The 19,449-nt window shown below is 38.8% G+C and overlaps 1 protein-coding gene across 7 annotated transcripts in view; it reads right to left on the reverse strand.

The window, feature by feature from the left end:
• Nucleotides 1–19,449, reverse strand: part of FRY (FRY microtubule binding protein) — a 241,653-nt gene that overhangs the window by 75,702 nt on the left and 146,502 nt on the right. For 6 of the 7 annotated variants that reach the window (XM_068417918.1, XM_068417910.1, XM_068417889.1 and 3 more), the window contains 12 exons: nt 17,571–17,826; nt 16,279–16,461; nt 15,284–15,370; nt 13,797–14,056; nt 13,284–13,473; nt 9,337–9,461; nt 9,093–9,150; nt 5,861–5,952; nt 5,487–5,659; nt 3,378–3,538; nt 2,504–2,614; nt 310–464 (listed from right to left, as the gene is read on the reverse strand). In XM_068417918.1, the coding sequence (XP_068274019.1) occupies nt 310–464; nt 2,504–2,614; nt 3,378–3,538; nt 5,487–5,659; nt 5,861–5,952; nt 9,093–9,150; nt 9,337–9,461; nt 13,284–13,473; nt 13,797–14,056; nt 15,284–15,370; nt 16,279–16,461; nt 17,571–17,826 (1,851 nt within the window). The remainder of the gene's footprint in view (nt 1–309; nt 465–2,503; nt 2,615–3,377; nt 3,539–5,486; nt 5,660–5,860; nt 5,953–9,092; nt 9,151–9,336; nt 9,462–13,283; nt 13,474–13,796; nt 14,057–15,283; nt 15,371–16,278; nt 16,462–17,570; nt 17,827–19,449) is intronic. The other variant, XM_068417929.1, reaches the window with a different exon arrangement.

Genomic DNA, 19,449 nt, shown 5'->3' on the forward strand with positions numbered 1-19,449 from the left:
TAAAAATTTTCTGAAGGCCTGACACAAAAGAAGTATTTGTACTTGTGTCTTCATGTAGCTTGTGCCTGCTTAGAACTAGCAGCAATGATACTAGTCTACAGAAAAGGAACAGGTAACCAAATCAAATGATAGCATCTTCTACCAAGTACATCACTCTGTTTTCAGAATCATGGAAATAAAGCGATACAGTCCTCAAGAGTTGTTTGACAAGATATAACGTAAGACTGTGACTAACGACTCTTTACAATACAAGCTGAACCTCCATTTCTCTTTACATTTGAAAGTGTAGATTAATAGATTAATTAATACCTGCTTCCACACACGGTTGCAATGGCTTTGAAACATCCAGAGGCAAGCTGATATGATCCAGTATAACACCGATCTATAGCCCAGTTGAAGAGATTGATTTGATCAGGATTCAGTTCTAGCAACAGGACTACAACTTCACAGCCAAGCTGATGAACCTGAGAATATAAATACATGTCAAAACATGATTGGTGAGATCAGATATGTTCATTCTCTACAGTTCTTAGAGTGATATAGGCAAAACAAGGGGAAAAGGCAGTATTCAAAATAAGTAAAAAGAAATCAGAAAATTTATCATTAATTTATGTTAGGGATAGCACAGTTGAAATGTGACTCAATTTTCAATACTGCTCACTTGAAAGAAAATTGTACGTACAAAGACTACATAAATGAAATAAATTTTCAAAGGAAGTTTCCAAAATTAAGCATGAAAAAAGCATAATCTTTGGAAAATCTAAGACACTTGATGGGTGTTCTTGGGCAACTTCCATGTGTATGGGTTAACTGATTTGTTAAATGTTTATTTTCTACTTCATGTGAGTTTCATAAAGTGACACACTTTCATGTTTATCCTTCTTTTGACTAACACAGAAGCAAGACAGACAAAGAAAAATATCATTTGCAAGCCTGGGGGTATGAAAACTTGTATGTTTAATCCAACTACATCAAGCAATCTAACGACTCTCCCTACAGACCTTGTATCACTTAATCCTTGTACCACCACTGCTAGCAACACACTACAACTAAAGCTTGGACTATCCCTTTGTGATCCTTCAGCAGAGGATAAAACTGCAACACCAAACACTAATGCCTCTTAATATTGTGTCACCAAGTGCGGTCAACCACTTGTAAATACTGCAAAAGATATTTAAAGTTAATGGACTGGGTAGGATCCTTCTCATCTAAATCTGAACTAGCTGTATAGGCAATGCACTTTAGTTACAGTCCTTCATTACAGTGATTAATCATGAATTATAGTGATTAGTTTACGGGAAACAAATTTCACATATCATATCCAAATTTTGTTTTTCAAGTGGAAAAGTTAAAAAAGAGGTAATTTTTGCCCCTAGTTACTTAATGAGTGGTATATACCAATGATCAACTAGACATGGTGATAAAATATTTGCTGATGATAATGAAAATGTCAGGAGGAAAAGGATATCTTTTACTTTCTCTTGTTCTGTGTTTCCTTCCCACATCCAGAAGAATTTCAATGATACATATCACTTACACATATCTTTATAGTTCCATCCCTACCAACATTCCACAATCTTATCTGATTTCCAAAAGATTTTCTCTTTAGCTGGCCTTCTTTCTTCTAATTTGTCCAACCTATTTTTCATAATCAAGTACCGTTTCTACAGTATGTATCCTCTAGCTGCTCCACAAGACTTTAGGCTTTGCTGTCTGCATTTTTTAAGCAATCCAAGTCACCTCACCTAGTATGAGACTTCCATGGACAGTAGAAGGTCAAGATACCACAACAGCAAGTGCAAGATACCACAAAGGGAAAGATCATAGTTCTTTCTCTATGCTTGATGTAAATCATCAATTTACTCCTCCTTAATCAAAGAGATAGTCCAATCAGCTATAAATACAGAAATATGACTGGGTAGTTACAAAGTCAAAAGCCATCTTCACAGAAATGGAAGAGAAAATTGCAACAATAATCTATTACATGTTCTTTAACAGGAAAAAAATTCTTTCTTTCCTCTTCTGAATAATTTATCCTCTTGACTTTTTTGGAAGATCTACCCACTCACTTTCACTCAGATTTCTTTCACCAGCATCTATGTTACCAAGCAGGAAGAGATTTTACGTTCTTATCCACCGAAACTTGAAGTAAGTGGGTGGAAGTACTCCAAATAGAAATACAAATATTTTTCAGCTCATGCCATTTCTAACCTTTCTTTATCAGCAAATGAAAAGCCTAAATTTCTGTTGCAAGCAACACTGAGCCGTAAGGCATTTTTTTTTGCTTATACACATTACATTATATTTTCAGAAATAATAATTCTTCTACTCTGTAAATGCTTTTAAATTAATTACACTTTTGTATTAGAACCTTGCATAAAGCTGTTGTTTCCTGCTCAAAATAGAACATATACAGTCATAGTTCTCACAATCACAAACTCTTTACTCACCCAGTACAGAGATTAAAATTATTCATCAGTGTTGCATTTTGGTGGGTACTTACACGTAAATCTTGACAAGCCAGAATGTTATCAAGCCATTTGTAAAGATATCCGTCAGGCGAAAGACCAACATTATCAAATACAGGTCCACAGCACAGCACAGCTGACATGGCCTAAAACCACAACAACCTTTAGTTACACAAAGAAATAACATGAATGAACCTGTCAGAATGATTTGAGCCCAACTCCAGGCTAACAGGAATGCCACTTGTTCTTATTTTTGAGGGAATTATGGTGAAAATGGTAACAGCTGGTTTTGTTAGAATTCAATAATTATGTTGCTATAGATGTCACTGGATTCAAGACAATGCTCAGTTTAAGCATTTTGGAAGGAATACTATAGCCCAGTTTCCCCATTCTTCAAGACACATTTCATCATTTTACCCAGTTTCTACAAACTGAGCTATAAAACAATTAAAATACACAGATGTTTCAATACTCTCTTTCTGCAAGAATTAAAAATGTTTTACATCAAGTGATGCAGCTTATATAAGTACATAAGCTATTATTTTCCCATCTTATTTATGTGGAGCAGTTGCAACTGGTTTTACTGTAAAAGTATTTTATTATTACTGAGCATGTCTCCAGGCAAGTGTGGGAGTCAGTCCTGAGATGTGCATGTGATATTGAATTGGTACTATATTTAGTTTCAGAGCCTAATATCCTCTCACTGAATCTGATAACCTGTTAATGAACAGCTAAATAAAAATTTAAAATGCATTCTGGTTTTCAAAATAATTAGCCTTGAAAAGTATACAAGCTTGCATCAAGTATGCCAGTTCAAATTTCTGTGAAATAAAAGAAATAAACCCCACAATTACTTGTATTTTGACTGGAAAATTGCTATTACTGATTTTGACAGTGAAACTTTAATACCTTTAATGCACAATACTGGTATCTTGTAATCTGATGATTTCTATCACTGTAACGGTCCAGTGGTGTGAACATAATACTGAAAGGTCCTGCCCACTGGCTGAATAAGATGAACAGATGATGCCTCAAGCTTTGCTGAGGGAAAAGAAATCTCCTGTGGTGAACTAAGTGAACAGAAATAGAAATAGTTGTGATTTGTTAATGTTAAATACACATTCATGTGGCATGAATTTTGAATTTCTACAAACAGGGAGTTTTTCTTAAATGTTCAGTATACACTTAATCCAAAGTATCTAAGCTCCTTTTAGAAATCTAATGTAGTGAATAAGATGCATCTTATTTCTAAGAACCTTCACTTCTGAATTAATGTGTATTTATACAAACATGTACATCTGACTTTAGAAACAGCATGCAAGAAACTAATTATAGAATCAGGCTTTTCACTGCCTCTTGCATTCCTTTAAGGGTAAATATTTACTTGCTTTTTCCAATCCTTTACATGTAAGCCCAAACAATACGTATGTCTTATTCTAATACAGTAAAAGGTTGGGACAAGAAAGAAAATAAACTTGGTGCCTGTTTGTTTATGACAAAGATGTGGTATATTTTTGAACAGCTAAATTACCTGAGCAAATGAAAAATATCTGAAAATTCCTAACCACGTGGAGAAAAAAAAGAGAAATATTTTAAACAATAGTTTTGATTCCCCAAAGCAAAACATGATGGCAGAGGTAGTACTACATTTATTAAAGAGACTGGCAAACCGCTACTGGTGAATTATTTTTCATCTAGAAACTGTGCTGGAAGCCAACAAAGTCTAACTAGACAATACTAATGCAAATCAATATGAACAGTGGCTGAAGATGATAGATGTTGACACAATAAACATTTGTTTGCTAGGAGTTAAATGTTATGGCTTCCTTAGTTATTGATACATTTTAAAGCTGTCTTGTTAGCAGAAAATACATCTCTTTCTTTATAGAGTTACATACTGAATTATTGAAATGCATCATTTATTGCATTCTCTCAAAACATACAACATGGATGTTTGATGGTGTAAAATTCATACAACATGCAGTCCTTTGTCACGTGCCTTGTAGAATTTGAGAATAAATGCAAAGAGGAAGGCCTTGGCAAATACTCATGGCAAAGTAACTACTAGAAAAATTCTGTATTGTTAATGAGCATCATTCAGAAAAGGAATAAAGGAAAGAAATTCAGTATTTTGTTTGTTAACAGCAGCTAAGAACTTGACACAACTGAGTTCAAAGGGAATTTTTTTACTGGCTTAAATGAGAATAGCAAGGTTGTAATTTTTTCCTTATCTTGTTCAACTATTATATACTTGTTACGTATCTTACAGCTGAAAGCAACTATATGACTTTGACAAAATTTGCACACTGGGAACCTACATGAAAGCATTTGTTCATTATTTATTCCCTTATTGTACTGTTTTGAATTCCTTTGTATTTGTTGCTACCAATGCTGTGATGTCCTGTCATGAATGATCTGGAGATAGCAGATTTACATAGACTGAGGAAGCTCCAGACCTTATCTTCCAGTATTACATGCAGGCCTTTAGAGCAGACTTTTTTTGTATTTGCTAATGGAATTATACTACATTTCTGAAGTGATCTTGCAATGTATAAAAAGCGTGAAATAAATTGGAGAAATCTTTGCTATACAACTGCAGTCAGGTAACATGGGACACAGTCTCAACAACTTGGAGAAGTTTTTCACTGCACTTAATAATGTACATTTTCTGCACCTACCTATATTTTTCAAGGCCTTTCTGAGTTTATGAAAAGTCTGGCAATAAGACCTTACATCAAAGAAACCTGGAGCCCCTGGAGGTCACAGATAATTTCTTTGCTGGACTTTTAAACAGATTATTCTTATGTATGAATACTACAAGCTTCAAAAACCTTTACTCTTTTTTTTTATTTGACTCTCAATAGACTTTTGAACTCTTTTATCCACATTCCCGTTTCCATTCACTATATGATAATTCACAAACAGTAACAAACAGAAAAAAAAGAAATAAAAAATTACTTTTCCAATACATACATTAAATGCAATTTCATAATATGTCGAGACAATTTAGCACCATACCTGGAACACACTGAATCAAGTTGGCAATCATTGCACTGAAATGTGCTCTCATATCCTTAAGGATTTCGACTTCTTTATCGTTTTCGGCCTCCAGAAGCATGCGAGTCAGATCAACATACTCTAAGAACAAGGCTCCAAGGGCTAACGTATCTCTTTCTAAGGCTCCATTTGTACTAGCACAAAGGAAAATTGCACATTAATACAGAGTAACAGTGTATTTATACTACAGCTTTCTGAAAAAATGCAGAAAAATCTCTCCATACCTGATAAGATTAAACAATTCTTTGAAGAACATACTGACATAAACTCAGTGTTGTAAACACTGAAAATTATTTCACTTAAAGGTCAATATTTATGACAAGTCATAGTCCTACCTGTCACTTATAACACCAGCATCAGCAAGTAGTTCAAAAATTCGCAGTAACTGTAGTCTTAGTAGATCTCGGCGTTCTCGACGTTTCTTGTTCTTGGAATTTAAAAAAACAACCATTTTTTACATGCATAAGTGCATACGTTAAAACTAGTAACTTCAGAAATGTCAGCACAGTAGCAAGATTTAAGAATTCCAGTTCAAGCGTTTTCTTCGCGATGGAACTTGACTACTTCTGGGTATTTCATAACAACTGTGTGCTTATACCTCAACAAAAAACTAAATACGATCAGATTTTGTCTTTGCAACTATTCTTGAACAAACTGTAAACAGCTACCTTAGTCCTCATTGAAAATGTGGAAATGAAATAATGAAATACTGGATGAAAAATTAATTAATATTCAAGGTTCCTGTGACATAAATATGCTATCTTCAGATAGCAGGGATATTCATGTTAGCTTTACACCACCTAGTTTGCGCGCTGGAACCATTGTAAAGTGCAGAACAGATATCCAAACACCAGGAAAATATTTTAGTGATTAGCCATTCTTGAACTTGGCCATGCTGCAGTTACATGATCACCCATATTCAAGTTAGCTCCTAGCATACACCACTCTAGTACACTCTTGGATGTGTTGACTGCAATGGTTGCAACACACAGTTAACATACTCCTCCCGTAGAACAGGACTGCACTGTTGTTAACTGGTTCATTGTATCTCATTATCATGTAGAAATCTGTCCTTTCTGTCTTCTGTCTTGCCTTGAAAGATGTGAATGCAACAAGGCCTGTTCTTTGCACAAGGGCTAAATTGACTTGTTCCTTTCTATTCTGCATCTCCACTAAGCAAAAAATACGAGAAGGTCAAAAAGCTGGTACTGAACTTTGCTGCCAGAACAAGAAGAGCTCAGAGACTGGCAGTCTGCTGCATCCTAGCCTAAGGTTTTATTCAAATCATTATGACATTTGATTTGTCCTGTTCAGAGCCCTGTTTTTCTCTCTTTACACCTTAAAGCTTCCAGGAAGCACATGTAGATAAAAAAGCAGTTTTATTGTAACAGTATTTAACAGGCACAGCTGCCTCCTGCAACAGTGTCAGAGGCGATCTGGCAAGCTCTGTGCCAATGCCCACATGGCAGATCTTGTGTAATGTCCATTTTGGTCTACCCCCGCAGTTCTTGGCTATGCTGGTAATTTTCTTTCTAGTCATAGCATATGTCAGTTCAAGGACTTAATTTCTGATGTGTTGGATACCTGCCTGCTGACATGGAGGCCTGTCATGTTCTCTACAGCTACAAGACCCATAGAGTCACTCCTGGGTTTACTGGTGGCAGGAAGGTGGCCCAGTTCTTCATATCAGGAGCAATATAGGAATTAACATTACAGTCTGTTCTCATATTCCTCTACTGACATTTCCATGTGCTAAATTTGCTCTTACAGCATACTGTAAACCTCTGCATTCTCATGATTCCTTTCTTAAGGGTAAACTGGATATGTATGTCTCCAGAAAAGGCCTTTCAAGTCTAAGTTGTCTTCAGTGGTGCACAGGCAGAAATGCAGAGGCAAGTGGCCACACTAATGTGTATCCACTTCTGCCCAGTATCAAAACAAGTGACCTTCAAATCAATGACTTCGTAGGGATGGGAGGCACACAAGTGAATTGAGATGTGAAGCAACAGAGAGTGAAAATGGCAGTGGATGTTTGCCAGACACAGAATTATTAAGAATTGTCCACATAAAACTTAACATGAATGAAGCGCCCGCTGAGTGAATTAATTTTTGGTTTTTTCCATATTGGGCATAGCAGAGAGCCTCTGTCCACCTAGTAATGATTTAACTTCTTCCTGACTACAATTCTCTGCGTGACTTCTGCACCAAAGACTATGACTTGGCAGATGGGGACAGTACACCAGGTCACCATGAGGACACCTTATTGAAACTGCTGCAGAGGACAGAGCAGTGAACACACAGTTTGAAATTGCTTGAGAACCAGCTAAACAAGCCTGGGCAGAGGACAGTATTAATGCAGTGACATCGCTTTCTGTACGTAGCCGTGCAGACTTCTCAGCAGAGCTGCATGGACATAATGGCTGTGTCTACACTTGTAAACAGAGACAGGGACTGTTTGTGGCCCTAAAGTAAAGTGGCATAGGCTGCCTCATATTCGAACTGCTCCAGAAGACTTCAAGAAGGCTGGCTATGTCCATGTTGCCAAGCAGGACTTGGCCAATGCTTCTCTGGCCCAAGACTCTAACCTGAGGGCTGTGCTGCAGCCAGAGCAGTGGTTTTGTAACCTGGCCTGTAGGCTGCTACACACAGGGGATGAGGTGAGTCTAGCGGAGCAAAAGCAGCTAGGATAGTTTCGAGGACTGTGTCTGGTGGCTTGGTGCCTTCTGAGGCTTGTTCCTGGGAGTGAGTTACCTCTAGAGCCGTTTCAGATTTCTGTCTTGGAGCCAGCTGGAATGGTCCAAAACTGAGCCAGGGAGGGAAAATTGAGCAGAATGGCAACTCGAGTCCAGTATTGAAGCTCTCCCCATGGCTCTCCCATTTAGTTGCATAGACAGATCCTGTGACTAAACTGCTTAGTTTTTAAGAACAGTTTAGACAACATCTGTCAGGAATGGCACAAGACTAGTTCATCCTCCCTTGGACAGACTGGATGATTTGTTGGTATCCCTTCTAGCACTACTTTCTATTATAACAAAGGACAGTACTATAATGAAGGTGAAACCAATGATGAATTTGCCAGTTAACCTGCTGTACTTAGAATAAACAGAGTCAGTTGAAATTAAAATAGATGACCCTGCCTATCCTGCAAATAAAAAGCACATCTGAACACTGCCACGAAATGTGTGTGTAGCCCAGCTGTGTTACAAGGTATTTTTTCCAGATATTGAAAGTGGATTTCCAATATATCTGAGTTCCCTATGAGTACTTCCATATATTTTTCCTCAGAATATATTTCTTCCATCTATTTTTTCCATATTTTTCCTCAGAACAGATTTCTATATTGCACATTTTGTATCACTGATGATTGAATTTAAATTAAACTAAGTTTTAAAGGAATTATTTTAAGTTAAGTTCTTATACACAACTAATAAAATTCTTGTTGCACATAGAGTTTAAATTGTTACTTAGTACAAAAGAATTTCTTTGTTTTTCAAGGACACAAAATTACTACTTTTAAGTTCATTTTGCATTTTAAACAAACTAGTACATTTAATTTCCTCAACTAACCTCTGGTCTTCTTTCTAGGGCTTCTTTCATTAATGGGTGAAGTTCTTCTACTAATTCCCTAAATTAAAAAAATAATTGTAAACAAAATCTAGTCTCCTCTGAAATGCATCAATATTTTAATCAATACATAAACAGTGATGTCTTAAGTGCAAGTAAAAATTTGAGTATATTATTTAAATTACAACAAAAGTAATGCATTTGAATTACAGGCAAATAATTCAGAATATGATAGGATGGGAAGTACCTGAAAACCAGGGAATTTGTTCTTCCAAATCCTAATACAAGTGATTCTGTTATTTCTATGCTTTCAAGTCTCATCAAAGGCACTAGCTGCTTTAGTAAGACTCCAACAGATGGAGTTCCAATAGCCTAAAATATATTAAGAAATCATTGACATTTAATTGTCAGGATTATCAATATTAAGTAAATACAATTTTTTTTTTACAAAAAAACATTGTCCAAGAATCAATATGTACTTAAAAAACATGCTGAAATGATTTTACTATTATGGATATATATACATGGGAAAGGTTTATGTCGTAGGGGCAAAAGGGTTCTGGGACAGGAATTAGCAGGGCTCATTCGGAGAGCTTTAAACTAGATTCGAAGGGGGATGGGGTAGTAGCTGGGCTTGCACCACTGGGGCAACGCTCTAGTGTTGAGGTAGACCAGGAGGCCTCCCATCCCCCTGGGGTGAAATCGGTGTGCCCAGCTCACTCCCTGAAATGCCTGTACACCAATGCATGCAGCATGGGGAATAAGCAGGAGGAGTTAGAAATCCGAGTTCGGTCGAGGGGCTATGATTTAGTGGCAATCACAGAGACTTGGTGGGACGCCTCACATGACTGGAATGTGGTCATGGATGGCTATGTCCTGTTCAGGAAAGACAGGCCACTAAGGAGAGGTGGTGGAGTTGCTCTTTATGTGAGTGAGCAGCTAGAATGTATTGAGTTCTGTCCAGAGGCGGATCAGGAGCGAGTTGAGAGTTTGTGGGTGCGATTTAAGGGGCAGGCTGGCAGGGGTGATACTGTTGTGGGTGTCTATTACAGGCCACCGGATCAGGATGAGGAGGGTGATGAGGCCTTCTACAGGCAGCTGAGAGCAGTCTCGCAATTACAGGGCCTGGTTGTTGTGGGGGATTTCAACTACCCTGATATTTGCTGGGAGGCCTACTCAGCCAGCCATCCCCAGTCCAGGAGGTTCCTCCAGTGTGTTGATGATAACTTTCTGATGCAAATGGTGGATGAGCCAACTAGGAGAGGAGCGCTGCTGGATCTGATCCTCACTAACAAGGAGGGTCTGGTTGAAGAGGTGAAGGTTGAGGGCAGCCTTGGTTGTAGCGACCATGAGATGGTAGAGTTCAGGATCTCATGTGGCAGGAACAGAATAGCTAGCAGAATCACAACCCTGGACTTCAGGAGGGCCAACTTTGGCCTTTTCAAGCAATTGCTAGGGGAAATCCCATGGGACAGGGTACTAGAAGGTAAGGGGGCCCAAGATAGTTGGTTAGCATTCAAGGACTGCTTCTTCCGAGCTCAAGATCAGAGCATCCCAGCAGGTAGGAAGTCAAGGAAGGGTACCAGGAGACCTGCATGGTTAAACAGGGAACTGCTGGGCAAACTCAAGTGGAAGAAGAGGGTGTACAGATCGTGGAAGGAGGGGCTGGCCACTTGGGAGGAATATAAGTCTGTTGTCAGAGGATGTAGGGAGGCAACTAGGAAAGCTAAGGCCTCCTTGGAATTAAACCTTGCAAGAGAGGTCAAGGACAACAGAAAGGGCTTCTTCAAATACATTGCAGGTAAAACCAACAGTAGAGGCAATGTAGGCCCACTGATGAATGAGGTGGGGGCCCTGGAGACAGAGGATAAAAAGAAGGCAGAGTTACTGAATGCCTTCTTTGCCTCCCTCTATACTGCTGGAGGCTGTCCTGAGGAGCCCCGGACCCCTGCGGCCCCAGAAGAAGTCAGGACAGAGGAGGAATCTGTCTTGGTTGATGAGGGCTGGGTCAGGGACCAATTAAGCAACCTGGACGTCCATAAATCCATGGGCCCTGATGGGATGCACCCGCGGGTGCTGAGGGAGCTGGCGGAAGTCATTGCTAGGCCACTCTCCATCATCTTTACTAAGTCGTGGGCAACGGGAGAGGTGCCTGACTGGAGGAAAGCGAATGTCACTCCAGTCTTCAAAAAGGGCAAGAAGGAGGACCCGGGTAACTATAGACCGGTCAGCCTCACCTCCATCCCCGGAAAGGTGATGGAACAACTTGTTCTTGGTGCTGTCTCTAGGCACATCAAGGATAGGGGGATCATTAGGGGCACTCAGCATGGCTTCACCAAGGGGAAGTCATGCTTAACCAACTTGATAGCCTTTTATGAGGACATAACCCGGTGGATAGATGATGGTAAAGCTGTGGATGTGGTCTATCTTGATTTCAGTAAAGCGTTTGACACGGTCTCCCACAGCATCCTCGCAGCTAACCTGAGGAAGTGTGGTCTGGATGATTGGGTAGTGAGGTGGATTGTGAACTGGCTGAAGGAAAGAAGCCAGAGAGTGGTGGTCAATGGGACTGAGTCCAGTTGGAGGTCTGTGTCTAGCGGTGTCCCTCAAGGGTCGGTACTGGGACCAGTACTATTCAATATATTCATTAATGACTTGGATGAGGGAATAGAGTGCACTGTCAGCAAGTTCGCTGATGACACAAAACTGGGAGGAGTGGCTGACACAACGGAAGGCTGCGCAGCCATTTAGAGAGACCTGGACAGGCTGGAGAGTTGGGCGGGGAGAAATTTAATGAAATATAACAAGGGCAAGTGTAGAGTCCTGCATATGGGCAAGAACAACCCCATGTACCATACAAGTTGGGGGCAGACCTGTTGGAGAGCAGCGTAGGGGAAAGGGACCTGGGGGTCCTAGTGGACAGCAGGATGACCATGAGCCAGCAGTGTGCCCTTGTGGCCAAGAAGGCCAATGGCATCCTGGGGTGTATTAGAAGGGGTGTGGTTAGCAGGTCAAGAGAGGTTCTCCTCCCCCTCTACTCTGCCCTGGTGAGGCCGCATCTGGAATATTGTGTCCATTTCTGGGCACCTCAGTTCAAGAAGGACAGGGAACTGCTAGAGAGAGTCCAGCGCAGAGCCACGAAGATGATTAAGGGAGTGGAACACCTCCCTTATGAGGAGAGGTTGAGGGAGCTGGGTCTCTTTAGCTTAGAGAAGAGGAGACTGAAGGGTGACCTCATTAATGTTTATAAATATGTAAAGGGCAAGTGTCATGAGGATGGAGCCAGGCTCTTCTCAGTGACATCCCTTGACAGGACAAGGGGCAATGGGTGCAAGCTGGAACACAGGAGGTTCCACATAAATATGAGGAAAAACTTCTTTACGGTGAGGGTGACCGAACACTGGAACAGGCTGCCCAGAGAGGTTGTGGAGTCTCCTTCTCTGGAGACATTCAAAACCCGCCTGGACGCGTTCCTGTGTGATATGGTCTAGGCAATCCTGCTCCGGCAGGGGGATTGGACTAGATGATCTTTCGAGGTCCCTTCCAATCCCTAACATTCTGTGATTCTGTGATATTAATACACCAGCCTAACCGGATGTCTGCTACATCACAATCATCTCAGTAAGGCTTATCAAATAAATACATCTGGGAAATCTCTTTGCTTTCATTCAGATTACTGTAATTTACTTAATTTGTTGTTTCATTAAAATATTCCAGTTATTGCATTTGTGGAGCTGCTGCTCCTCTCAGGTTGCTACTACTTGAAACTGTATCTCATAGAATATTCTTTCATGTCTGACAGGCATGCAATGTTTATTCAGAAATCTGCCTTATTGCTTTATAATGTATAAATTTACAAACTGGAGTGCTCTACAAGGAAAGAAAGGGGATGATAAACTAAAGTTAACTTCAACACATATGTCCAGAACTTCTGTATTTTGAATATATATCACCCAGAATGTGAAAAAAAAAGTAATATTTTGAAAATGCCATGGGTTTTGCCCAATATTTATTGACACATCATGTCAATACAGATTATACAGATGTTTTAATTGTTAATTATGTGCCTTAAGCAGTTTCTGTATATCAAAATATTCCCCTAACTGAAATACTTGCATTAGGATATGATTTTGCATGCAGATGTGGTTTAAAACTCTCCTAAATGAATAATTTGTTTGAAACAAGATGCCTCACCTTATTATCGTAGTTCACTGTTCCATCAGGAGTGGTAGCCATGATCTCTGGTGTTGAAGCACGCAAGTGTCCCGGGCTCATAATGCTGGGCTTTGCTACTCCAAAACAGAGAATAAGATAGTTTCTCCACAGAGTAACATAGTTGTCTCCACTGCTTGCTGTACTTGTTTTCTTTGCATTAACAGGAATACTGGAATTTAAAAATAAATTAAAATTATTAAAATAATTTCCCAGTCTTAATTACACAGTATCTTACAATATTTTAAAAGGGAATAAAACATGCTATGTAGCCACCAGCTGCTATTCAACATGACATGATAGATGGGAAAAAACAATGAAGGCAGAAAACTAGAGTTTTCCACCTGTCAAGTTGCAATTATGAAACTCAAAACTGAATGTTTGGGTAGCACCTTGCAGGATTTAGAGACTGATACTGAAACATGAGACTAAACAAATCTTATATTAAAATCATACAACCATAAAAATGAAAGTTAAATGCAGATTGCCACTTACTTTGGATCCACAAGAGGCATTATCAGCTGTAGCCTCGTGAAAGCATATGGCCAAGCATAGCTTAGAGCTGTAGGACAATGTTTTGGTAAATTTTCCTGTCTAAGAAAACTGAAGAGGCAGAGAACCCATGGGTCTTTAACGGACTGTGCAAATATCCAGACATGGGAAGGACTTTTCACATCATAATGGCTGTTTACTAAGACAGCATTCCACTCCACCAGCCACTGCAAATCCACGCTGTGTGTTAATGGGATTGCTGTCTATGGAGAGAAAAAAAATCAAAGTGACGGTCATTTATTCTGTGCCATGTTCCCCCTCAGTACTTTATTTTCAAGCTCCATGGCCAACTTCCCATCACATTGCCCTTTCACTCAGGAGGAGGTTTTCACAAATGTTGATAAGAGCTATCTCATTATTTCCCCTCTGGTTCTTCCCTAAAGCTCTTATTTACTGCGATAGGCACAATAACTTGCCCTTAAACCCTATGATAGCTATTGATTATGCTGATCAATATAATCTCATTGTTACTTTCTATTCTCCTTGCTGCCTACACCCATCCACTGTCTCTTGTATGAGACTGCAATCTGTAATAGCTATAGACTGTTCTTAGGTTCATTGTCTGAACAGCCGGACAGAGCCTGAGCCCATGATTAAGACTCCTACACGCTATGACAATATGATAAATATCAATACTACTAATAAATATTCTTCAGAATTCATCAGGGCATTTGAACATGTGTGTGGGGAATTAAGAGGCTGAAGCAGGTGCTTAAGCAGTTTTACTCCACTTTAAATCCTGCTACCTGCACTGGCAAGTAGGGTTCTCATAACAAATAATTTCTCTACTGCAATTTAAATTTTGTCTTAAGAAAACAACTTTGTGGAATGAAAACTTAAAACATGTATTTTGGCATCCTTATTATTCGCTTATCAGACTTCAAATAGGATGTAACCATTGCCTGCATCCTGCATCCACTGTAACAAAAGTAATCACTAAATTACCACGCTCTGCTGCACTTGTCAGAAACCAGGTACACAATTACTCCAGAGCTTAGGCTTAGGTTTGCAGGCAGGGCCACTTCGGAGCATGCAAGGGAGCTATAGCTTACTCCCTTCTGGAACAGATGATAGCAGTGAGTGACTTCCAAGCGCCCCAAGCATCAGGTGGTGCTGGCAATAAGGCTTTCTCAACGGTTCTTTTGGATGCAGGTCACAGGCCCAGAAACTAGGTAGTTTTGATTATAAATTCTGTTATAATTTTTTTTTATATGTAGTATCTCCTACATCCATAGTATGATTATTTTAATGCAACAGATTGTCTGGGACATTGTGGAGCCTTAGAGCTCTTGGATAAATGGCTAGAGCCTTAAAGCTGTATGATTTCTTTGATTTCTATCAATCAACTTTATTTTTAGTATTTCATGTGTGATATTTGTTATGTCTGTGTGCTATGTAAACACCAGCAGTAACAGTAAAGTAGTACTTACTGAATCTGAAACAGCCACATGAATAAAACTTTCAAGAATAGAAGAACTCAATTGATCCATGACATCAATCATAGGCCTGTCATCATCCTGCGTAAGACAGAGAACACAAGTTAACTGCTCTCCTGACCAAATTATTTCCCTTTTTATTTTTCTGGTACATGAAATCGAAACACCTAAAAATTATTACCTGCATCTAAAATGGCTAAAAAAATTCATTGGTAATGATGGGTGCATGTTGTCTTTTTCATATTAATCTCAGAACCAAGTCCAGGCTGTGGTTTGAAATTTAATGAATTTAATTTGAAGTTAATTTCTGGCTATAGCTGACTGCTTACTGAACAAAAGCACATATCAGAAAATCCCAAATGACTTTGGATAGCTGGTATCAAAAGACTGAGAAATTAGCTTACTGTTTATTAAAGCATTCCTTTGCCATGAACACACATATTTGTGTTCTTAGGCATTTAGATGGCTCACTGAGCTGTGACCGCCAACACACAACATGACTCTCCATATTTCCATATCCATAAAAAGACTTAGAGGTCTTTACTATACAAGGAAAACGTATGTGAATAATCTTAAATGTGTCTTATGCTGTGGGGTTTTTTTACAAAATGGTATGCTACAGGAAGGAGTTTCATTTCCAATACAAATTTATAATCCTGACAATACAAAAATGATCCATGCAGTAAAAAAAGCTTTTACAGTGTCTTTTACATTCACATCATGCCAAGAGAAAATATTAAGTTGCTGTACATGGTTCTCTTCAAATTCTTGTATAGGGCACATGTTATTAATGTTACATTGTTGAGTACACAGAAAGGTTTGCAGTGTTAAGGCAAATAGAAATGGTAAGCTCAAACAAAATGCTTTTTTATAAACTAAGCGCATACCTGCTACACTGCAGCAATTATGTTAAAAGCAACTGTAAGAGCAGTTTTGAGCTTTATCTTTGGAAAATTTTAATTCAAAGTTCCAGACAACAGAAATCATACCTCTGCCTGGCCAAGGGCCAGGAATAAGGCACGGACCTCTCTGAGGATTAAAACAGCTAGTTTACGTGTAGCAACCTGGAAACTACACAGCAGAACCAGTGCAAATCCTTCGACTGCATGTAGTACATTAGAATAGGGGCTTCTTTCAGACTGTATCCTGTGGCTGGATCCGTTTGGTATTAACTGTAGGACAGTGCAAGGGGGAAATGATGGAGTGATGATGTTTGAAAACCAGGTCTCCAAGAAATATTCTACTTAACAAGGACATATAAAGAAACAAAATGCAGAAGCCACGTAAATGCTGAAGTAGGAGACTGACAGCATTCTCTCAAACAACCAAGTTTTGTTGCTTTAAGTTACCTTGTTCCACAAACCCAATATATGAGCAGAGTCCTTTGGCCAAACCCCTCTCTCTAATCTGCAATTCAACTACCTGCTTTGTTCCATCCTCCACTAAAAAAAACAATGGGTAAGTCAGACTGTGAAGACTTCACACTTTCTCTACTCCAGATAGCAGGTCCTCAGGTCCTTCTTTGATCCTGTAGCACGCAACACCTTATCCTGGTACGTGGCATCTAGAACCTCAGCCCACCAGCAAAGCATAAAAATATTTGTTGAAAAGTATGTGAGGCTTTCCCTTTTCTACATTTTTTGTAATACTATTATTACCTATTAATTAATGGTCCTCTGTGACATAAAGCAAACATCATGCTTGCCCAAAGGAAAAAAATTCCAGTGTGATTGGGTTAGGATACAAGAAGTCTGAAAACCATCTCTCATTGTGAAATTATCTGTGGGACAGTGCAGATGGGAGGAGCAGGAGCAAAGCTGTTCATTCCCAGGAATGTTTGTAACACACGGAGACAGCAGGCTGTAGAAACAGTTGGGTTCTCTGACACTTCTGAATCAACCAAATGAAATGGCTATGGGAAGGCAAGATCCCCGTCTTCTCAGCGTTCCCACTAGCATTATCAATCAGTTTCAGTCCTGGGAAAATGTCCTTCTGCCACATCTACATACACATATTTCACTTTATGTGCTTTTGTTGATGTGCATATTTCAGTTTGACATGCATTCTCTTATGTTGCTCAACAACAATAACATCTGCTGTGTTACACAAGGACATAGCTGTCCTCAAAAGACAGCTGAACTAATTACTTTAAAAAAACTTACGTAGTGAATTCTTCTCAGGTGAGTAAATACAAAATACATAAACCACAGCAATACCAAGGAACAGAATTTCTGCCTTCAATTAGTATAAATGTTAGGACACAGATCTCTTGATTTCATACCTCTGCAGATCTGGTTTTTGCCTGTTCAGAAGCTTTTCCTGGAGTGTGTATTACAAGCTTCCATTGTGTAAGCAACTGTAGCAGCAACTTCAGTGAAGTATCAAGAAGGGTATGATGCATATCATTCACTTCACGTAGCAGAAAATTAGTAAAACCAAAGAGTACATCCTCCCGCCAGTCAACAAAGTCAACAAGTAGACCCTGAAGAGAATTCTGTGCAATGTGTCGAAGTTCATCATCCATATGGATAGACAGCCTGTAAGTAAAAGTAAATGTCAGGTAATAAAAATCTAAGGAGTGTTTATTGTGGTAAGGAGCATATGTTTCTCGGTAACTTAACACTGCTGGAAAATTCCCAATGACAATGTAAATTCCAATGATGCTATCAGGGTTTCATTATTACTGACCACAATTAACATCCTTAACCTGTTTCTATACTGTAATTCTTGCTACAACAGTGCCTGTACAGATTCATGGATCCTAAAGAAGTCTTTGTTCCACTCCTAAAAGATAGTATCTTTGAAGTACATAATTTGGCAACTTCACTGTCTCCTTGAACCAAGTATACTTTTGATTTACTCACTTATAAAATAACTTCTTTTTTTGTCATGATAACAAAAGGCTTACAGTTTAATAAATAATTTCACAATTTATGTATTTATTTGTTTACTTTCAATATAAAAATAAAAGAATCACAACACCTCAGCTGCCTAACAGTTAAAATGAATCTTTAATCAAGAAGCAAATCACAATTATTGAAAGCAAATCTTCAAAAGAAATAAAAAGAAGCATTTGCATTAAAAAACTATTTCATATTTTAAGCAAATTAGGATAGGAAAATGGTGAAAAACAGCTTCAGGGCTTTCCATACTTCTAAAAACACATCAGACACCCCCAAAGATCTTCTGAAAGATGGTGCAATTGCAGATCAAAATACTTCGAAAATCAGATCAGTGTGTTCCGAAATTTCTGGTTCATCGCCTTTATGATGTATTTTGTTTTTATTACATGAGACTATAATTTTCTGCAGTGTGTTAGAACTCATTTTTGAAGTATTTTATCTACATTTAATCTACATAGTTGAAAACAAGGATGCATTATAAAGAAAACTAGGAAAAAAAACCTGCGAAAAGCCGAATGGAGTGGAACCAAATTACGTTCGGTTGGAAGTGTATGATGAGATATGGCTCATAACAAATTTGTTTCATTATAGCTGCCTAATTGGGAGGCAGGGGACATTTCAATTAAGTCAAAGGAAAGCAACTGCCATGAAACTTCACCTTTGGTGAATATAGCTGTTAAACTTCAATAACCACGTGACTTTCTATATAAAATTGGAAACACGGCATTTTGTTGTGCTAAAAAAGGACCATTTTTGTCTCCTCTTTGGAATGCCAAAACCAGAAAAACAAGCAAAACCCTTGAGACTATGATTAAGTCATCCATGAAATGAATTCCACAATGACACAAAGTAGTAACGGAAAAGAGGATACAAAAGACATAGGTCTCTAAGCCCAAGTTACTGTGCAATGGCATTGTCAAATGAGATGAAATTCAAACTGAGCATAAGAATGCATCTGTGTATTACTACTACATGACAGGCAGGTTGAGGAAGCAAGTAAATGTTAGTTTGTTTGTTTGCACTTGAGTCAGTTAAATTTAAGACCTACTTGGGAATTTTTAATGAATGGTTTCAGTGGACAGTGCAAGGGCAAAAGGTACAGTATATACTTGACATCTGCTTTATGGCTTATAATCTGAATACAGCTGTCCTGGAAGAAAGTCTAGATGCTGAGTTACAGACTCCTTCTGGAAAAAGCCAAAAGACACATCTGTTGTGAGGATGAAAAATTCAAACCAAACTGTGAATAAAAGAACC

The sequence above is a fragment of the Nyctibius grandis genome, chromosome 2 (assembly GCF_013368605.1).
Source record: "Nyctibius grandis isolate bNycGra1 chromosome 2, bNycGra1.pri, whole genome shotgun sequence".
NCBI classification, from domain to species: Eukaryota; Metazoa; Chordata; class Aves; order Nyctibiiformes; family Nyctibiidae; genus Nyctibius; species Nyctibius grandis.